The sequence below is a fragment of the Pinus tabuliformis genome, chromosome Q (genome assembly GCF_031772625.1).
Source record: "Pinus tabuliformis cultivar Carrire ecotype Pingquan chromosome Q, CPIR1, whole genome shotgun sequence".
NCBI lineage: Eukaryota > Viridiplantae > Streptophyta > Pinopsida > Pinales > Pinaceae > Pinus > Pinus tabuliformis.
The window spans coordinates 734,989,801-735,009,144 of NC_142296.1; the positions used below are offsets into that span (position 1 = coordinate 734,989,801).

Below are 19,344 nucleotides of genomic sequence, written 5' to 3' on the forward strand. Positions count from 1 at the left end.
AGTGTCGTTCGCAATGAATGGAATCTCGACCATTTGAAATCGATCTCAATCCCCTTCTTAGGGTTATGCCAAGTAAAACAGAACAATGACGAATGTTTTGGTCATGGAGAAAATAGATGGGTAAATTACGCTAAAAAAAAAAATGAAAGTTAAACCCTCGGACATAAATGTACCATGCACCATTTTCCATACTTTGCGAGGAAGGGAAATATAGCTATGTCAGATCATGCTCAAACGTCGTTATTACCATCTACTGCCAAAAGATACCAAATAAAAAAAATTTATCAAGGGCAAAAATATTAAAGATATTGTGCCTTCAATTAGACATCCTCCTAGTCAATCCTTATTTTCTTTCATTTAGAAACCTTCTAGGGAAAATCCTTTCATTTAATATCCCCAGAGATCCTTCAATTATCTTCAAATTGACTAGCGAAAGGCACAAGGCAATAGAATGTCAGCTTTCAATGGAACGCATTAAGATGAAGATTAAATTATCCATTTCTAACATGGATTTCAACGCTTATTTAGATTACCGTATAAATTAGAACCATCCAGTAGAGAAGAGAAATCTCTGAAAAAGGAAGGAAAATGGCTATTTGATCCAATCATTGGGAATGTGAATTGCAATACAGATTTAAAGTTTGGAAACACCTTGTCAATACAATACAGCCCAAATGGTTAAAACATCCGGACAGATTGCAACACTGGATGTTTAAAGACTCCTTAAACAGGTGATTAAAGTTCATCAATAAAAAGCAACCCAGGTAGAAACGTCCAGGCAGTTTGCAACGCTGGATGTTTGAAGACTCCTTGCAAGGTGATTAAAGGGCAAAAATATTAAAGATAACGACAATATCTTGGAACAAAAGAAAAGAAGAATGTGCACAATCATTTGAGACTTCAAAAGAACATGATAGAATAAATACATTCATGATATCAATTGCAAACAGAAGAAATATAAGACTGAAAATATTAAAAAGAAATGATGAACAAGACCAAATTAGCATGGTCATAAGTACAGTCAATTTAAAGACTGCAATTGAATGTTGCTACTGTAAAATCTTTAAATTAGTTATACTATTCTCCGAGGAGTTACAATTATGCACTCATCTCTATCTTATTGCTTCAGTACTTACAACACTATTCTTTCAGGTTACTTCGTGACAAACAATGTGAAGATAATCGGCAATGTGGTATCTCTATGCAACATAATTATCATTTCATCTTATCGAAATTTTCTGTCCACTTCTGTGCAGAAACAGTTAATTCTTTAATCTTCAGTGACCAACTTTTCCTCGTCAACTTCAAAAGCTTTTCTTGCTTTCTTAAGCTCTTCATTCATTGTTAACAATTCTGTACAGCGGTTGAGCTTGGGTAAATCCTGCATAAGATGAAAGCATCAAGTGTTTAGCAAAAGAAATCTATTAAAAATATGGATTGTCTGATATTCTGTTTATCTTCTACAGAAAGCACTATGATTAGGTGGCCAAACTAAAATCAATGCAGTAGATCATTACAGATTAATGGCTGCTATCATGTCAAGAGCGTTTAAAACTTTAATATGCAGCCACAGAACCATTGAAAGACAGCAGCAATGTTCTGAGCCCACTTAAGTGCCATACGAAAACATCAGCCTATCCATGTCAATGACCTCTTTAAGACAAAAGGGAGACGGGATTGAGCTTTGAGGACTTTGTCACCTTGGTAATTAACTTTGTTGCACGAAACTCCTAAATTGCTCTTGTACCATGGTATCAGTACCAGAAACTTAAAAATGCTCAAAGACTTCTCGGAAAACCCTGACTGTCCGTGAGGGGTGTGGGGCCCACATTAAGTCTAAAGAACCATAATCTATGAAAAATGAAGACAAATTAACAACTAATCTGTTTCTAAACCTACCGACAAATTAACCTATCATTCTTATTTTGTTGCAAGATAATGTGTTATTTAAAATAAAAATAGAAAACATTTATATAATATTGTGCTTCCCCATCATACCCATTTGCAGGGGTGTCACATTTCTAGGCATTCCCCCCAAAATGGAAACATCAGGAAAATGTCCTATATATATATGCACAAACAGCCAGTTCCCTCATTTGTTGGGTCACCTACACTTAGTGTCTATGCCTAATTCGCCAAACTATGGAAACCTTATTGTTTAAGTTTCATGCTAATTATGTCAGATAGGAAGTGTAATATCCCCAATTTTGATTTTCCGCATTAGAGATGATCTTTGGAAGACGCAATTATGGCATTGGGACTTAGGAGGAAAAAGGGAAATCACAGTTTTAGTGGAGAGTGGGGACCACAAGCAAAGAAATTTGACCCAAGTGGCAATTCGCACTAGTGAGAAGAGAGAGAGAAAGGAAGAGGTGTGAATTAGTGGAAGGTGAGGACCACCAAGGGAGAGAGGGCCAACAATTATAAATAGAGCTCGCGGCCCTCCATTTGGCATCTTTGATCATTTTTACAAATCAACTCTAGTTCTCTTGCGCTGCTTAGCCAAGACAACCCGTGTTGTTTAGCACAAGGAATTCCCAAGCGGGAATTCCAGCCTCTCTTTTGGTGGACTTCGAGTGCCACCCTAAGGAGGAATTTCTGAACTCAGTGGGAGGTAAATTTGCTGGAGATGTGGTACCTTTCAGGCTTCAGCCCATTTCTCAGCCAGTTCGATTTCTAGGGAGGACACAGGGATCAAAATCGTACCATTGAGTTGGGGCAGGAAAAAGGGGTATTTTGGCCTGAGAATTTAGAAGAAATTTCCCTCAGGTTGGACTAGCATTTGTGGAGAATTTCAGGGCTGGAAGTTGCGGCTTTCATGAGAGCCAAATATGCCACTCTAGGGCTTGTGCAATAGTGACACTGGGTACAATTCATGGGGCTGAATACTTCATGCTTGTGCTGGTTTTTGGGAAGGAAATCCACTCACCTCTCCGGAGGTAATTTCCAAGGCAATTCTACAGTAGATTGAGGAGAACCAAGTGCCAAATCTAGAAGCTGAAGTGTGGGGGACACAGTTTCTGCCAGGAAGGGTGTAGCACCAAAAATTGGGTAATTCTGGGAGGTCGGAATTAGCCCAATTCCTTTTTGGGTTTTTGGTGGAAAGCTCAAGATTTATTTGGCGGAACTTCCTGAGCACTTTTGGAGGCTCAAACAGGGGTTTCTTCCAGCTAGTAATTGCAAAATTTCTAGGGCCAGCGCAAAACAATAAGGAGAAGCCTTTCCTCTACATTTGGGTAGCATCTTTCTCACCTCAGACTGTTTAGCTTTCTTTGGCAAGACCAGGTGCACACATTTCATGCATTGTACTCTTCTCCATATATAATAAAATTGTTGAATTTTGGTGCAGTTCCAGTGTAAATTGTGGGTGTTTGATTGTTGTTTAAATACTTTGGTGTTGTATGGTATTTTGTTTTGTTTATCACTGTTAATTCCTTTTTGGAACATTACAATGGTATCAGAGCCATAATCTTGGCTCAGGATGTGCAACAAATGATGATTTATATGGGGATGCAACCGATTCATACAACAATTGGGAATCATGACCATTCCCAATTATACAACAATTCCACTATGCCCAAAATTGTGGATAAGGCATCAAGATGGCAAGACACGATTGCAACTTATGTGAAGTTATTTGCAGCAAATTGGAGGGCATATCTATCATTGGGACATGGCATACAAGTGTCCCTCTCTTTTTGGGAGTTCTGTGAACTAAGGGACATGCACAAATCAGTGGGAATTCAGTGGAATTATGCAGGGATGATGAGAAGGATTAAGGCAGAAGATGAAATAGTAGTTGCAAGGGCCATGGTTAACAAGGAGACAATTGAGCATACACCCGTTGGTGAGATGACATCCGTTGTTGAGGTATCCATTGATGAGTTATCCGGGGTCGTGACCAAGTTCTCAAGTGATAGCAACACACCACAGGTTGATGAGGTGTCAGGGAACATCTCCATCGTTGTTGACGAGCCGATAGGTACAGAGGCATCCAGATCTATGATAGAGTTGTTGGACGACGACAGTAACCTACAGCTCACTGGTGAACATGTCTTGCGTGTTGGGTTGTCTATGGAGGAGAGCAATTGGAGGCTCATGTTGAGTCCATGATGAAGGAGGATGTGCAGCCATCCTTTGGGCTAGCCATTGATGAGGGGCAGCATAGAGGCCACGCGTTGGGTTTTAACAAAGTTCGCTTCAGAGGCACACTGATGGGATGTATAGAATTATTAGCACCTTACATCAGATTGAGAGAGGCAGAGTTGTCTAGACATACCAGAGGGTATGGCCAGGTTAGCGGGACTAAGCGACATGAGCTAAGCCTGACATCGCATCGACTTGGAGGGCTTGTTCCTTCTACAAGGGATTTTACATTCGATCCCTACTTTGGGATTGGATGGCAAGAGGCACTGAGTTGGCACCCAATGGAGCAGGCTAGGCGGTTGGATACATCCATGGCCACATTTCAGCAAAGGCCATGGATTACTAGAGGGACACGAGGGCCAGATTGTTGTTGGGATCCAAGTGGGATTTCCCATCACATCATAGAGTCGGTAGGTGATGATAGTAGTTGCATGATGGATCTGATGTTTGGGTGCACACACATTTTCAGATCTCCATTAGAGCCCCGGACAGCACTAGTGATAGGATGGTTCGACAAGGGGGCAAACAAATTTCTTGAGTTGTCGTGGCATCGAAAGGCCACCAGACAAGGCATTACATGGAGATGGCGCTCTCTCATTGGTATATTGGACACCGGAGCTACTGAGGATAGGCACAATAGTGTCATCTCCGTTGGCATGTGAGGAGTTGGGTCGCTCAAGTCTTTTAGGGCAGATGGGGAGATGTAGCCCACATCATGGAGGGTTTACTAGCATAGTGGTGGATACTTTGGCACACGCAGGATATCGTATGTTACATGATGGTATGACAATGGGCAGTGATACACGGGACTGCACAAAGTTATGTCATAGGGTCTAGTGTTATGTAGACGGATGCGAACTGATGCGTACAAAACCAATTTTAGGACATAACATCTAGTGGTGTGCAGGGTTATCCAGCGAGGAGCAGTGGCCTGTAGAGGAGCATGGAGATGCATGGTGGTGTGTTGTAGCATGTCGATTTACACTGTGGAGTAGGAGTGACTCGCATCGCATTGAGTACCCGTGGGGAGTGTCAGGTACAGTGACACAAGCAAGACACGAGGTGATACAGGATGGGACAGCAGTAGCAAGGGGTATCCAACGATGTACAGGGGTAGGCCATGATGTACAATGGCATGTCGAGGAGTACAAGGATGCTCGATGGTATGCAAAGGTCTATGGTGTTATACAGTAGGGTCTTGGGGTGTTGCCTCCGGGGAGACTTATGAACAAAGACATTGGGCACACCTTTGGGTGTAGTTCACCCAGGATCAACAGGGACGTAGATGAGCGATACTTGATGGTATCCATGGGGACTCACATGCCTATCCCTCTTCTACATCACTTAACAGGCACAGATGATTGGTTGTTGTCCCTTAACACTCTAGGCACAAGTAGCAAGGTGTTGGGAGCTCACTTGAGATATGTGGAGGGGACTCAGCGCACCAGGGGAGAGACTCCTCAGTGATGGCATTGGTGCAAGGCACGAGCTAGCAGGTACAGGTTTGGGGAGTGCATGGGTTGTTGCGACAGTAGTGTATGTTTCGCCCTTGAATTCACACTTAAGGGGATACATGACACATTTCAAGTGAGGCACTCAGAGGTGACATGGGAACATATACAGCAAGTGGATGACCTCTCTTGTGGGCGGATGTTTAGGCTCCAAGCAAAATATTGAGTTGTGTTTTCAGGAGGCAAGATCGCAGATTTCACGAAGTGGTATGGCAGGGGCAGGGCAGTTTGAGTACACCAGGTTGATTCATGACATGCAGAGTTTATATATTGATTACATGCAAGGAGCAGAGATGTGGAACAAGAGGGTTCCAGAAGTCATCAGGACTGTGTTGCAGCCGATCTAGTTATGGGGTTTGGGGATTCAGTTGGCTGACAAATCACTCTATTTTGTGATAAGGGTCATGGCAGAGGGTGATCTAGCTCACGTGGGGGTTGACTCATGGGGGATCGCTGAGGCCTCCATTGTATGGCGAGGCAGGTTTTTCCAGTTGTTGCTCAGGATTGGGATTAGCGATGGATGGGTAGATATTGACATCATAGAGATACCTGGGCATGATGAGCTTGATCTTCGTCAATATTTCGCCACCAAGTTTCAGGGGAGGAGGATACAATGTGCCCACGATGGGCAGCCCATCAGAGCCAGAGTGGCGCAACAGCAACATGGTGGCACCCTTCTGAGGCTAGCATGGGACCCGGGCATCACAGTACTGGACAGCTCAACAACCTTGAGGGATGAGCTGGCTACCACAAGGGGAGATCATTCAAATCTTCCATTGGGCTTTTGTGACTCGTTAATGGCATGGGGGACTTCATCAACATGGTTGGTTGGTCAGGAGGAGGATATCAGGGGAAGCCCATGCGGGAGAGATTTCATCCCCACGAGGATTGGATTGTATCTTCAGGAGTTTACTCTTGGAGTGCAGGAGGTGGAATACTCGGCAAGGCAGTTTCATGGGGAGTCGGATAGAGTCATACATTATCATAATGCTTTACTTATTGATAGTATGTAGAGGGCTCCTGGTACCTATTCCTTGTTGGATAGTGAGCGGAGCAAGGGATGCTTCACAGTGATCAGAATGTCTTGGGATCAGAGTATCGAGGGATTTATTCATGACCAGATAGTGCAGAGATCAGGGATGACAAGGTGGCACATTTGGGACCTTGTTATTATTGATGGTGATAGTGGTGATCAACAATTAGAGGGGGCACTTGTTCAAGCATTACTTGAGGACAAGCAATTTTTGGCGGCGAGGACAGTAATATCCCCAATTTTGACTTTTAGCATTAGAGACTATTTTTGGAAGAGGAGGCAATTCCGGCATTGGGACTTAGGAGGAAAAAGGGAAATCGAAGATTTAGTGGAGAGTGGGGACCACAAGCAGAAAAATTCGACCCAAGTGGCAATTCACACTAGTGAAAAGAGAGAGAGAAAGGAAGGGGTGCGAATTAGTGGAAGGTGGGGACCACCAAGGGAGAGAGGGCCAACAATTATAAATAGAGCTTGGGGGCCTCCATTTGGCATCTTTGATCATTTTTACAAATCAACTCTAGTTCTCTTGAGCTACTTAGCCAACACAGCCCGTGTTGTTTAGCACAAGGAATTCCCAAGCGGGAATTCCAACCTCTCTTTTGGTGGACTTCGAGTGCCACCCTAAGGAGGAATTTCTGAACTCAGTGGGAGGTAAATTTGTTGGAGACTGTAGTACCTTTCAGCCCATTTCTCAACCAGTTCGATTTCCAAGGAGGACGCAGGGATCAAAATTGTACCACTAAGTTGGGGCAAAGAAAAGGGGTATTTTCGCCTGAGAATTTAGCAGAAATTTCGCTCAGGTTGGACTATCATTTGTGGATATTTTCAGGGCTAGAAGTTGCAACGTTCGTGAGAGCCAAATATGCCACTCTAGGGCTTGTGAAATAGTGACATTGGGTAAAATTTGTGGGGTTGAATACTTCATGCTTGTGCGGGTTTTTGGGAAGGAAATCCACTCACCTCTCCAGAGGTAATTTCCAGGGCAGTTCTACAGGAGATTGAGGAGAACCAAGTGCCAAATCTAGCTGAAGTGTGGGGGACGCAATTTCCGCTAGGAAGGGTGTAACACCAAAAATTGGGTGATTTGGGAGGTCGAAATTAGTCCAATTCCTTTCTGAGTTCTTTTGGGTTTTTGGTGGAGAGCCCAAGATTAATTTGGCGGACTTTTCTGAGCACTTTAGGAGGCTCAAACAAGGGTTTCTTCCAGCCAACAGTTCCAAAATTTACACAGTGTTCCACGGGGACGCGTCCCCCAACCTGGGAAACGCGTCCCTGCGCTTCCTTCCGCTATGGGGACGTGGGGACATCTGGTGGACATTTCCCAAGTCCCCAAAAAACGGAAAAGTGAGGAAACTCGAAGGGGGCGCATTTCCTCCTAAAAGAGGAAACGTTTCTTGCGTTTCCAAAACAATTTGGGGTCAAATCATAAAAAAAAGTGAGATCCCTAAATTTTTTTATAATATATTATAAATATACCATGAATCGATGGGGGGGGAGTTTTTTTTTTTGTTATTTCATATTTGAAGGGACCAACAACATGATGGGATGTTGATCCAGAGGATGATGCACAGGTAGATATGGAGGAGGGACGTGATGAGACACGAATGGGGTTGGTTGGTGTGCCACTTAGCATGTTTGAGAATGCAAGTGATTCTGATTCAGATGGTGACATGGTTGATCCTAATTTATTCATGCAGCAGCTGGATGCAGAGACTAGCAAGGCATTACCTTGAGGAATTATGCTCATTTGTCATTTCATATATTCTTATGTTATCTGTTTTTCTGTTTCAAACTTCAGTTTTAGACTTTAGTTTGTTTTGAATCTTGATATATGATATATTAGACTTGACTCTATAAAAAATTGAATCTTGATGTATCAGACTTTATTTTTATTTCAATATTCAATGTTCACAGTTGGAACTTCAATATGGTTTAAACTTTTATTTTCGTTGTACAATGTTACAGTTACATTTACATGTATGATTGTATCAGGCTTTTCGCTTTAAATTTGTTTCGGTTACATGATTCATCAATTTATCCTGCATGATGTAAGTGTAATACAATGATAAAGACAGTGAAATTATAAAATTTCAATGATATATTTATAATTTTGTCGGGGTCCTTTGTGTTAAAGACCCCGACATCCCCCCATGTTTCCTAAAAATTGGTGGGGAGCTTTTGCATAGGTTGCTCCTACGTTTCCCCGCTCCCCCGTCCCCACATCCCAGAAACTTGGTGGAACTATGGAATTTAGAACATTGAGGAGAAACCTTTCCTCTGCATCTGGGTAGCATCTTTCTCACCTGGGATTGTTTAGCTTGCTTTGGCAAGCCGAGGTGCACACATTTCATGCATTGTACTCTTCTCCATATATAATAAAATCGCTGAATTTTGGTGCAATTCCGGTGTAAATTGTAGGTGTTTGATTCTTGTTTAAATATTTCGGTGTTGTATGGTATATTGTTTTGTTTATCACAGTTATTTCCTTTTTGGAACATTACAGGAAGTCAGGTTAGTTTCTTTGGTTACAATTAGCAATTCTGCTAACTCTCTTAAAACATTGAAGCCTAATCCTACTGTTTATTCGAATCTTGCATGCAAAAAGGGAAGTGGATAAAGGATTGCTGCTGCTAAAAGTTACCAAGCAGAAAAGCATAAAGTTGATTTCCCTTTTCATGATTGGCATATGATGCAGTGTCTAATATTTCCCTTCCCTGATACAATCTTCTTGATCACAGTTAGCATGAAAGAAAGTTGAGACAATCTAATGTCAGTATCACAGACATGGGTCTCCTCAAATGTCATTTGTGTATCATTCTTATTTTATTGCATGATAATGAGTTATTATAAGAAATTATATATCTATGCATATACACTTTGTAGAGTCAATGCTCACCCTAGCACTCTCCTGAAATTATGTTGAAGAAATCTTTGAGGTCTCTGGACACCTTTGCCAAAGCAGCAGGAGCTGTAATGAGCGAAGAGAAGACAGAAGTTCTCCTTATTGTGCAGGAGGAACCTTCCTACTGGTTTGACAAAAAATGGAAGTTTACTCAGCCAAGGTGGAGTGTAAGGTACCTCGGTATGCCTTTCAAACTTGATCTGTCAGAAAAATATGAGAACTAGGTGTTACAGAGATTAGAAAGAAAATTTTCAAAACTGGTATCCCCGAGACATTATAGTAAACATTCTAGCTGCAGAACATGTCTCCTCTTGTCTCTTCCCTAATGTCAATCTACCTCAAGCTATAGAAAGTCAGTTCACTTGTGTGGAGATCTCCTATGGGGAAAAAGGCAAATAAGGGACTCCCTAAAATCACTTGGAAGTTGGGACACAAGTACTTTCCCACACAAACAAGGACAGCTCAAGTTGAAAGGAATCGTGTGGGGGAAAGCCCCTTGACAGATCATTGTTCTCCATTGTATTTAGACAGCCACACATGTTGCAGACATAAAGAGTCAATTCAATCTATATAACATTGTTGGTCATGTGGTGGCTTTTAGAATTGCAGGATTATGTATTCTCACGGGCGTGTGGCAAACTTAACAGAGTTTCAAATAAGCTTCATCAGGATTTAGTTGGCCCTCAGAGCAGTTGTGACCAGGTTGACTTGAATCATGCCTTAGACAAGTGACAACACAGATAGATTTCATCACCTTATTTTCTGGAAAGAGATTGGAAAAACAGAGCTGCTATACATGGAGGCAATAGTAGGATGAAAACTGAAGCAACTAGATCCAATGGAGAGTGGTCAACTGTGCTCAACAGTTACAAGCTATGGACAAGCAAGCTTATATAACCCTATTATATTATAGCTGGCTCCACCTTATACAACATGATCCGATGGGAAATCGTTTTTTGACTACAGACAAAGAGATTTAGGCTATGGCTTTCTCTCCTGTGCAGACACACAGTAGAAAATGTATGGTCCACTATCATGAATCCTGGGCACATTCATAAATTTCAGGACATCTTACAAACCCATGCATCCTTTAAAGCTAGAGTTCATGGATGGTTGGTTGTCTAGTAGTTACATCAAATGTCATCACAAAGCTTTTATATATAGCAGTTGTGTGACTTGTCCCAATTCAGAAAAAGTCAAGCATCATCTGTGCGTTGGCAAGGTGGCCCAAACATTTTGGGATTTGGTTGTGGAACAACATATGCCATTCAGTGCCCATTCAGTGCCCCAACCATTGAAGAAGATCATTTTTTAGGGAAAATGAATGTTTGGTCAGGCACGTGGAGGCATCAGAAATAAGGCCAAAAGGTATTTATTTACTACGAAAAATAAATTGTTAGGATACTTTTAATGGCAAAACTGCATTGTTTCACATGGGAAGAAGTTGTTGGGTTCAAACTTTCACTCAATTCAGTTTGCAGCAAGAATAAGGATTTTTAAACAGGAGATTGATTCACTTAAAACTGGGGCCAAAGCAGACATGCTCACTCTCTCTTTGCTTATATAGGGCAACTTTGCTTGGTTTCAAAATCAGCCTAGGAAATTGCTACTTCAGTTTTCCCAATTTGGTTGGTGACCATACTCAACACTTAAGATTGTCATGGGATTTGACACTTTTGATTGTTCATTTTTACTCGTTGACTGCCTTCTTTATCTGATGATGTTGTGAATCGGATGACAAGGAATTAGCAAGACAATGTTGAGATGGGTAGCTTGGGAGGTACTCCAAACCCTAGGCTACAGGGTTGTGGAGGAATTGGCATCACAAGGTCACTTGTGGACTAAAAACCCAAGCGTGTGGGATTTGCACCCAAGCTTGTGGGTGTGAAACCATGCATGAATTTGGGCACTTGGCACTTGGAGATTGTAGAGCATCCTTAAAGGAGCAAGGAGCCGCTTGTAGCACCAAAAGATGCCTTGTAGAAATGGAGATATTAATTTTGTTGAAGTTTCTAAGTTTAATTAATTTAAAAACCCTTCATGCACTTTTCCTGATTTATTCCTATCTACTTGTCAATTTTTCTTTAACAAGTTATTTACAAAGTAAATAATGAAAATAAACACCAGTGCATGCTCAACATATTACAAATCAGCAACTAAAAGAAACAAGAACAAACACACCACATGACACCATTATTTTTGGACCAATGTCCACGGAAAAACCCAATGCGGGAAAACCGGTGCAGCTATCTGAGGGTTTACTTATTAAGCAATATCAAAGTACAATCTGGGTGCCGTAACTGGCCTACCCAACAGAGAATTTCCTTAGCATCTATACCTCACAGTTTGAGAGAAATCACCTCACTGAAACCCCGGAAAACCCTTCCAGCAGCTCCTCAGCACAAAACGGCTCCTACAACCCCATCATCTGCCCAATCTGGACTGCGTCTCACGTTGGCCCTGCATCAGCCTTTCTTGGCCTGCGTCAACCCCAAGAAGCCCTGCATCAGCTCTGGGAGCCTCTGCATCAGCTACGTTGGCCCCTCTGGTGCTCTGCACAACACTTGGCTGCCTCTGGATGGCCCTACATGAGCCCTTGCTGGCTCTACATCACCCTCCTTGGCTGCTATGCTGCTCTCTCGGCACAATCTCTGCCTTCTCTGTTCCTCTGTACTCAATGCCCCTCAGCTGCTCTCCTCATCACCGATTTTATCTCTCTTAGCAAACCCCGCTCTAGAGAATAGAATGACTGATCATCTGGTGTACTCTCCAAGTGACCCTCAAGCCTCCTCTTATACTTTTCTTGTTGACATCTCAACGACCGAGATTAAGTCCCTAATCAACGGCTAAGATTAGATCTGGCTTGATCCATGTCTTTTGGACCATTCTAACACAGATTCATATTAATACACATTAATATTTTATTTTTGCTAAGTTTAGACTTAGGGACTCCATTAAAAATATTAATTATTTTAATATCTCCTGATCCGTTTAGAATTTGCCCAAACCCTTTTTGGGTATTGGAGATCTCATGTGCCCCAACCTCTCCACCAAATTTCGTGGCTAGAGCACATCCAATGCTACCCCAAACCAACACTCTCTCTTAGCGAGGATTGTGCTCTAACAATACTCCTGACTGAGTATTACTCTGATAATCCGGCATCGGTACCTGTGCTGATGCTAGGCCTTCTTGCCCAACATCCTCTGCACTATTGTATCTTGTACTGCTTCCCATCGTTCTGCCATTGCCACTACTGCATCTGTACAACAGCTCCCTCTGCATCCGTGTTGCTGCTGGTCCTTTCTCCCAACACTGCATCCGCACTGCACCTCCTCTCATCATGCTACATCGTGTTGCCCACTGCTGCACTGCAACTCAGTTACTGAGAAGTAACTAACCTCCCTGTTGGGCTAGAAACACCCACTGATGATGAAGCTCCCTCTGCCGCTGACAAGTGCTCCCTCTCTCTGACCTTTGTGTTGTTGCAACAACTCCCTGCATCTCGCACCGTTGCACACCTCTCTGTGCCTTCCTGCACTGGTGCAACACTCCTGTGCCTCTTGCACTGCTGCAGCCTACTAGCTCTATGTTGTCTTGGGACTCCTGCACTGTAACTCCCTCTGTTGCTCCATCCACATCCGTCTCTACCCACTCAGCCAGTCCTGCTACACCTCGTCAGGGCTCCCGTAGCCAGGTCTAATCCAAGAGGCTGGGTACCTCAAGGATCATGCCCCTCATCGCCTGTGGTCCGCCTGACTACAGCTTGATGTCTCCCCACTTCCGCTCAAGTGGCGCGTGTGCACTCATGGCACAGTCATCGTCTGTCAAAACTTCCTTCTCTGCCCGTGCTAGCACTACCTTAGTCTCGGAAGACTCTCGCTTACTCTTATTCCTTCGGCACTGGGTCACATAGTGACCCATCTTCCCACAGTGGAAGCACTTGATCTTAGAGAGATCTTTCTTCTTCTGCTTCTCCTGCTTTCCCTCAGATGCTAGGGCCACATCCTCCTCCTCCTGCTTGACCTTGATCCCTTTGCTACTGCTACCTGTCTTTAACTGTCGTCTAATCTCTTCCTAGCGAAGAGCTGCCCACATCTCATCCCAAGGTAGGAGAGTCCCTCTGCCCAAGATGCTCTGGACAAACACTTCCCACTCTTCTGAGACAGCATTCAGGATTGTTCTCACCATAAGCTCCTGATCCGGTGTCGCTCTTATAGCAGTCGACTGATCTCGGATCTCATTCAGTCCTCCGAGGAAGGAGTCAATCGTTTGACCCTTCTTCATCTGATACGACCTTATCTGGTTCTTGAGTAGCATTCTTCTCTGCACAGAAGTATCCTGGTATCGGTTCTTGAGAGCCTCCCACATCTCAACTGTCGTTTCCTTCTCGGCTATATGCGGTACCACATGATCCTTGACCCCGTCAAAGATAATGCACTTGGCCCTCGCCATCGCCTCCTCGTACTTGTCATTATCATTGGGGTCGACTAGGATAGCTATAACCTTCAAGGTGAAGTTCTTGACACGATTCCTATCAAGCACTGATAAGATTCTGGCCTTCCAGACTGCGAAGTTCGATGCTCCATCCAGTCTATCCTAGTCTCTTACTCCGTGTAGTGCCATGACGCTCCTCTACTTCCCTCCTGGAAGTTCTCTGTTCGACTCCTCTGAGTCTCTACTTCCCGTTTGGAAGTTCTCTTCTGGACTCCCTCTGAGCCCTGATTTCCCTCCTGGAAATCCTTCTGCTGCTTGTCGAGATGCCCCCTACTCTGATCATCTTGTGCAACTACATTGTTGATCCAGGTTCCTCAGCTAGAAACCCTCAGTAACAACTCTGGCCCTGCTCTGTCAGGCACTGTTCTAACTACAGTACCTCACCAGCTCCACTCTACAATATTCCTGCAGCCTTCTAGTCCCCAGCAACTGCCTCTCTGTGAACTGCATCAACCCTTCTCTACCTCACGCTGGCTCTGCGTCACCTTGGATGGGTCTGCGTCAGCCCTCTGGCCCTCTGCGTCAGCAATGCTGGCCTCTCTGAGGCTCTATGCAATTCCCGACTTCTTCTGTGTGGCTCTAGTTGGCTCTGCGTCACACTTCATTGGCTTCTGCGCTACTAGAAACAACTTCTGTCACCTCGGGACAGTTGTTTTCTGCTGCTATTGCTCTGCTTGGCTGATATCTCTTAGTCCTCCTGTGATCTGCAATCACACTCTGATACCATGTTGAAGTTTCTAAGTTTACTTAATTTAGAAACCCTTCATGCACTTTTCCTGATTTATTCCTACCTACTTGTTAATTTTTCTTTAAGTTATTTATAAAGTAAATACTGAAAATTAACACCAGTGCATGTTCAACATATTACAGATCAGCAACTAAAAGAAACAAGAACAAACACACCACATGACACCATTATTTTTGGACCAATGTCCCCGGAAAAACCCAATGCGGGAAAACCGGTGCAGCTATCTGAGGGTTTTCTTATTAAGCAATATCAGAGTACAATTTGGGTGTCGTAACTGGCCTACCCAACAGAGAATTTCCTTAGCAGCTATACCTCACAGTTTGAGAGAAATCTCCTCGCTGAAACCCCGGAAAACCCTTCCGACAGCTCCTCAGCACAAAACTACTCCTGCAACCCCAGCGTCTGCCCAATCTGGACTGCGTCAACCCCTCTCTGTCTCACGTTGGCCCTGTGTCAGCCTTTCTTGGCCTGTGTCAACCCCAAGAGGCCCTGTGTCAGCTCTACACAGCACTTGGTTGCCTCTGCATGGCCCTGCGTGATCCCTTGCTAGCTCTGCATCACCCTCCTTGGCTGCTGCGCTGCTCTCTCGGCACAATCTTTGCCTTCTCTGTTCCTCTGTACTCAATGCCCCTCAGCTGCTCTCCCGATCACTGATTCTATCTCTCTTAGCAAACCTTGCTCTAGAGAATAGAATGACTGATCATTTGGTGTAATCTTCAAGTGACCCTCAAGCCTCCTCTTATACTTTTCCTGTTGACATCTCAACGGTCAAGATTAAGTACCTAATCAACAGCGAAGATTAGATCTAGCTTGATCCAAGTCTTTTGGACCATTCTAACACAGATTCATATTAATACACAGTAATATTTTATTTTCCCTAAGTTTAGACTTAGGGACTCCATTAAAAATATTAATTATTTTAATATCTCCTGATCTGTTTAGAATCTGCCCAAACCCTTTCTGGGTATTGGAGATATCATGTGCCCCAACCTCTCCACCAAATTTCGTGGCTAGAGCACATCCGATGCTACCCCAAATCAACAAATTTTTGAATGTTTATTTGGGTGAAGTTGTCTACAAGTTCAGGTCGGCCTTAGGATAAGTGACCCCTCTTGAAAGGCTAGACGTCACCCTAAGGTATAAATATAAGGGAGGAGAGACCTCTAAAGGACATCCAAATAGCAAGCATCAAAGGCAGATTTATCTCTGAGGCAGGTGACATCCTATGAGACTTGCGTAGGGAAGAGAAGGATCTGGTTTGAGGATATTTCTCTTGTGATTGCAGGTCAAAGGTTGGAGGAATATCCAGTGAAGGAGGGAGTCGAGTAAGGAGAGTTATGTGCCTAGTTTGAAGGGTATTCTCCTCAAGAATTCAAGTTCGAACCTCTGTTCATGCCCTAGTTGCAACAGCACACCTGTAGGTGACCTTTGAAGGGACCGAAAGCCTAAACAGGAGGGTTGTAAGTGGTGTAATGTACAGCGAGTAGGGAGGATTTGTTTGGGAAGAGAAGCTGCAATCCTAGAAGCTTAGACAACCAAATTTTAGGGGCTGTAATAGTGGTTACAGTCAGCCCTAACCAGAGGGCCGAGATTGTAGAGGAAGGTAGAGAATTCAAGGACAAGGAGGACAGCAGATTGTTGATAAGCAAGGTATGCTTGTTCTATTGTTTTGATGCTTTTGCTAGTGGATAGACAGTCCTAGTTTTAGGACAGATTTGAAGGACATCTTGAAGGTCTGTTGGAGGGCAACAGTAAGGTGTCTTTGCAGCCCTATATCAGCTTGCCAAGAAGGACGTTGACAGTTATAAGAAGGGTGGAGTTTAAGGAGCCTAAGGGTTTGTCTCCCGAAGGACTAAGGGCAACCAAGTAGGCCTATGAATTAGCCCTAGTTCACTGGCTAAGAAGGACATTTGCAGTGAGTAGAAGGGCAGCCCTCCATGCCCTAAGTTTGTCTTCATCGGGCAGCACAGGAAGGCAATCGTGGGAAGAAAAATCCCTACGAGTTGTGTCCATGAAGGACTAAAGAGCAGCTAGTGGGAAAGAAGTCCCAAAGGTGTTGACTTCTTGAAGGAAAAAGGAGCAACGAGTGTGCAGATGTGAAGACCCGAGGTGTTGAGTCATTGATGGACGAATAATCAACTAGAGCGCAGATTGGAGAGCCGTGTTCAGTGACCTAAAGGACCCGGATCATTGATAGAGGCAGATTTGTGTTGCTGCAGATCAGAGCCAAAGGACCAAGTAGGTGTGCTCAAGGTACAACCAAGAGGAGTTGAGAGAGAGTGCTACATTAGCTAGAAAGTCAGGGTATCTTGTTCAGTGTAGATTGGTTGTCGAAGGATTGACACCAAACCCTAGTTGTGAATTCTTGTATCAATGGATGTATGAGGGCCATTATCCCTGGTATGGGAGCCCTAGACAGTTGTATTACAGTTTGTTAATATAACGGGTTGGGTTGTTGAAAATTGTAAAAAGTTGTCTATTTTGGGCACATGTTGATTTATTGCTATTTGTTCCGCTGTGCAAAGTAGTCTGTTGTGGTATTTGGATTGGTAGTGTCAGAGATTCTAAGACCCTAACCTAGATTCTCCAGTACCGTGGAAAAACAACAAACAAGTGATCATGGAGTCCAGAATAACTGCATTCTACAAAGATTATAACACACCAACCGCTGTCACCACCTCTTAATGTTGAGGAAACTGTTAACAATAACAATGAGAGCTTGTGAGTCTATCAGAATTGGTGTGAACAAATTTTGAGTTTCAAGTTTATAAAAGCACATTCTTGCATAGATAAAAAGATTCTGAAAATGTTCAAGTTCGTAAGTGCAAAAATTCTTCGTGCATTTCATACATGTTTGATCAGCTAACTTTCTTTAGAATTATTTAGAACTTAGGATTTATGTGCATTGCAGTTCCATTTCTTGAGTTCTTGGTTTCCAAAAACATCTACAAGTGTTTGCAACATTTCTAATAGACACTCGATCTCCATCAAACATGCATTGACGAGCATAAAAACCAAAGAATGCAGTAAATGGATAGCTCCAAATTGGAAGGGACAAACAACAAGAAACTTTAAAGAACTAAATTAGCAATATATCAAGTTGTAGAATTTCAAACTTGGATAATTATCCCCTATATTTTACCATTCAAGTTGCAAGTTGAAAACATTGCTTTGTCCAAGTGTAGCATATTTAGCTCACAAAAACAGGTACTTACATTAGTTTGGTACATATATTGATTTGAAATGATCATAGAATAAGACTGATGTAGAATTGATTAGCTTTTTAATGATTTGAATGTTAACTAAAACTTGAAAGTGCGGAAATCGAAGAAAACTGCTTGAGAAGAAGACTTTACGACAGCTGATTAAACATAAGAAAGATGCATAATAGAAGTGAAAACAGTAAAAACACAGCGATACCAGACAGCAAAGTTGATTACGGAGTTTGTCCCTGATGGACTACGTCTCCGGGTCTGCTTTCAAGATGGGCGACCGCTTTATTAGGATTGAAACCAAGGAGTTCGATTACACAGAGAATAGACCAAACTAAATGTGCACGCATGAACTTCTGATCACTGTCAAAAGGAAGCTCTCTGAACCAACTTTCCAACGCCTGTCACGGTTCCCAATTCCGACTCCGGATGCTCCTGTTACACTGAAAACAAAACTGCCTATGACCTCCAGAATCTGCATACAAAAACCAAAAACCACTATCCTCCCCTTCAATGAAGAAAAACCGCCTCTTATAGGCCTGCAGGTACATCAAAACCTCCTTGGTTGAATTCGAGATGAATTGGTTGCCTTCTGGATGGGTTTGGAGCTCGGTCTAGTTGTGAGTTGACACATAGGGTAGGTTTAATGGTCATTGAATTAATTGTTTTAACAAAATTGTTTAACAAAACCCAAAAAATACATTGTTATAACAGAAACCGTTTACGGTCAGGTTAACCAGGCGGAGGTGCAGACAGCTCATGTGAGCAAGTGACCGAACCCGCGGTTTGGATGCCGACGGCTCCGCTGACAAAAGCTCTGGCGGTTCCAGACCCATTACGATTAACCTTGTCCCTGTCACATGTTACATCCCGCACGATTTCCCAAACCAGCGATTAACTGAAACTCTATCCACTTACCTACTCACATGCCCTTAACCCCTCACAGTTTCTGACGTCGTTACAGTTAGGAGGACTCCGTCGTTTTCTATCCGTGTGACTATTCACATGATTAACAATCTCGCTGCGGTTTGATAACCCTGATGGTTAATTGCTAACCCATCGGCTGATCTCCGTTCACATGTGGCCTGTCCCCTAATGGTTCCGACGCGGTCAATGTTGGCAGTTTAGTCCAATGTATTTGTATTGTTTTGTTTGTAATAACATATGCCGAGAGCTATTATATGTTAGGTTTTATGACTTAGGCATAGGTTTTAACACAGTGTTAATGCGATAGGGTTCTAATGTATTGAATACATAGGTTGGTAATGTAATGTTTGATGAGTTTTTTAGGACTAGA

The 19,344-nt window shown here is 43.1% G+C and overlaps 1 protein-coding gene across 3 annotated transcripts in view; it reads right to left on the reverse strand.

The window, feature by feature from the left end:
- Nucleotides 1-940: 940 nt before the first annotated feature.
- The window catches only part of LOC149221638 (transcription initiation factor TFIID subunit 13-like), a 137,521-nt gene continuing 119,117 nt past the window's right edge, over nucleotides 941-19,344 (reverse strand). For all 3 annotated transcript variants that reach the window (XM_089383003.1, XM_089383002.1, XM_089383001.1), the window contains one exon: nucleotides 941-1,381. In XM_089383003.1, coding sequence (XP_089239129.1) covers nucleotides 1,271-1,381 — 111 coding nt within the window. In that variant the 3' untranslated portion in view covers nucleotides 941-1,270. The remainder of the gene's footprint in view (nucleotides 1,382-19,344) is intronic.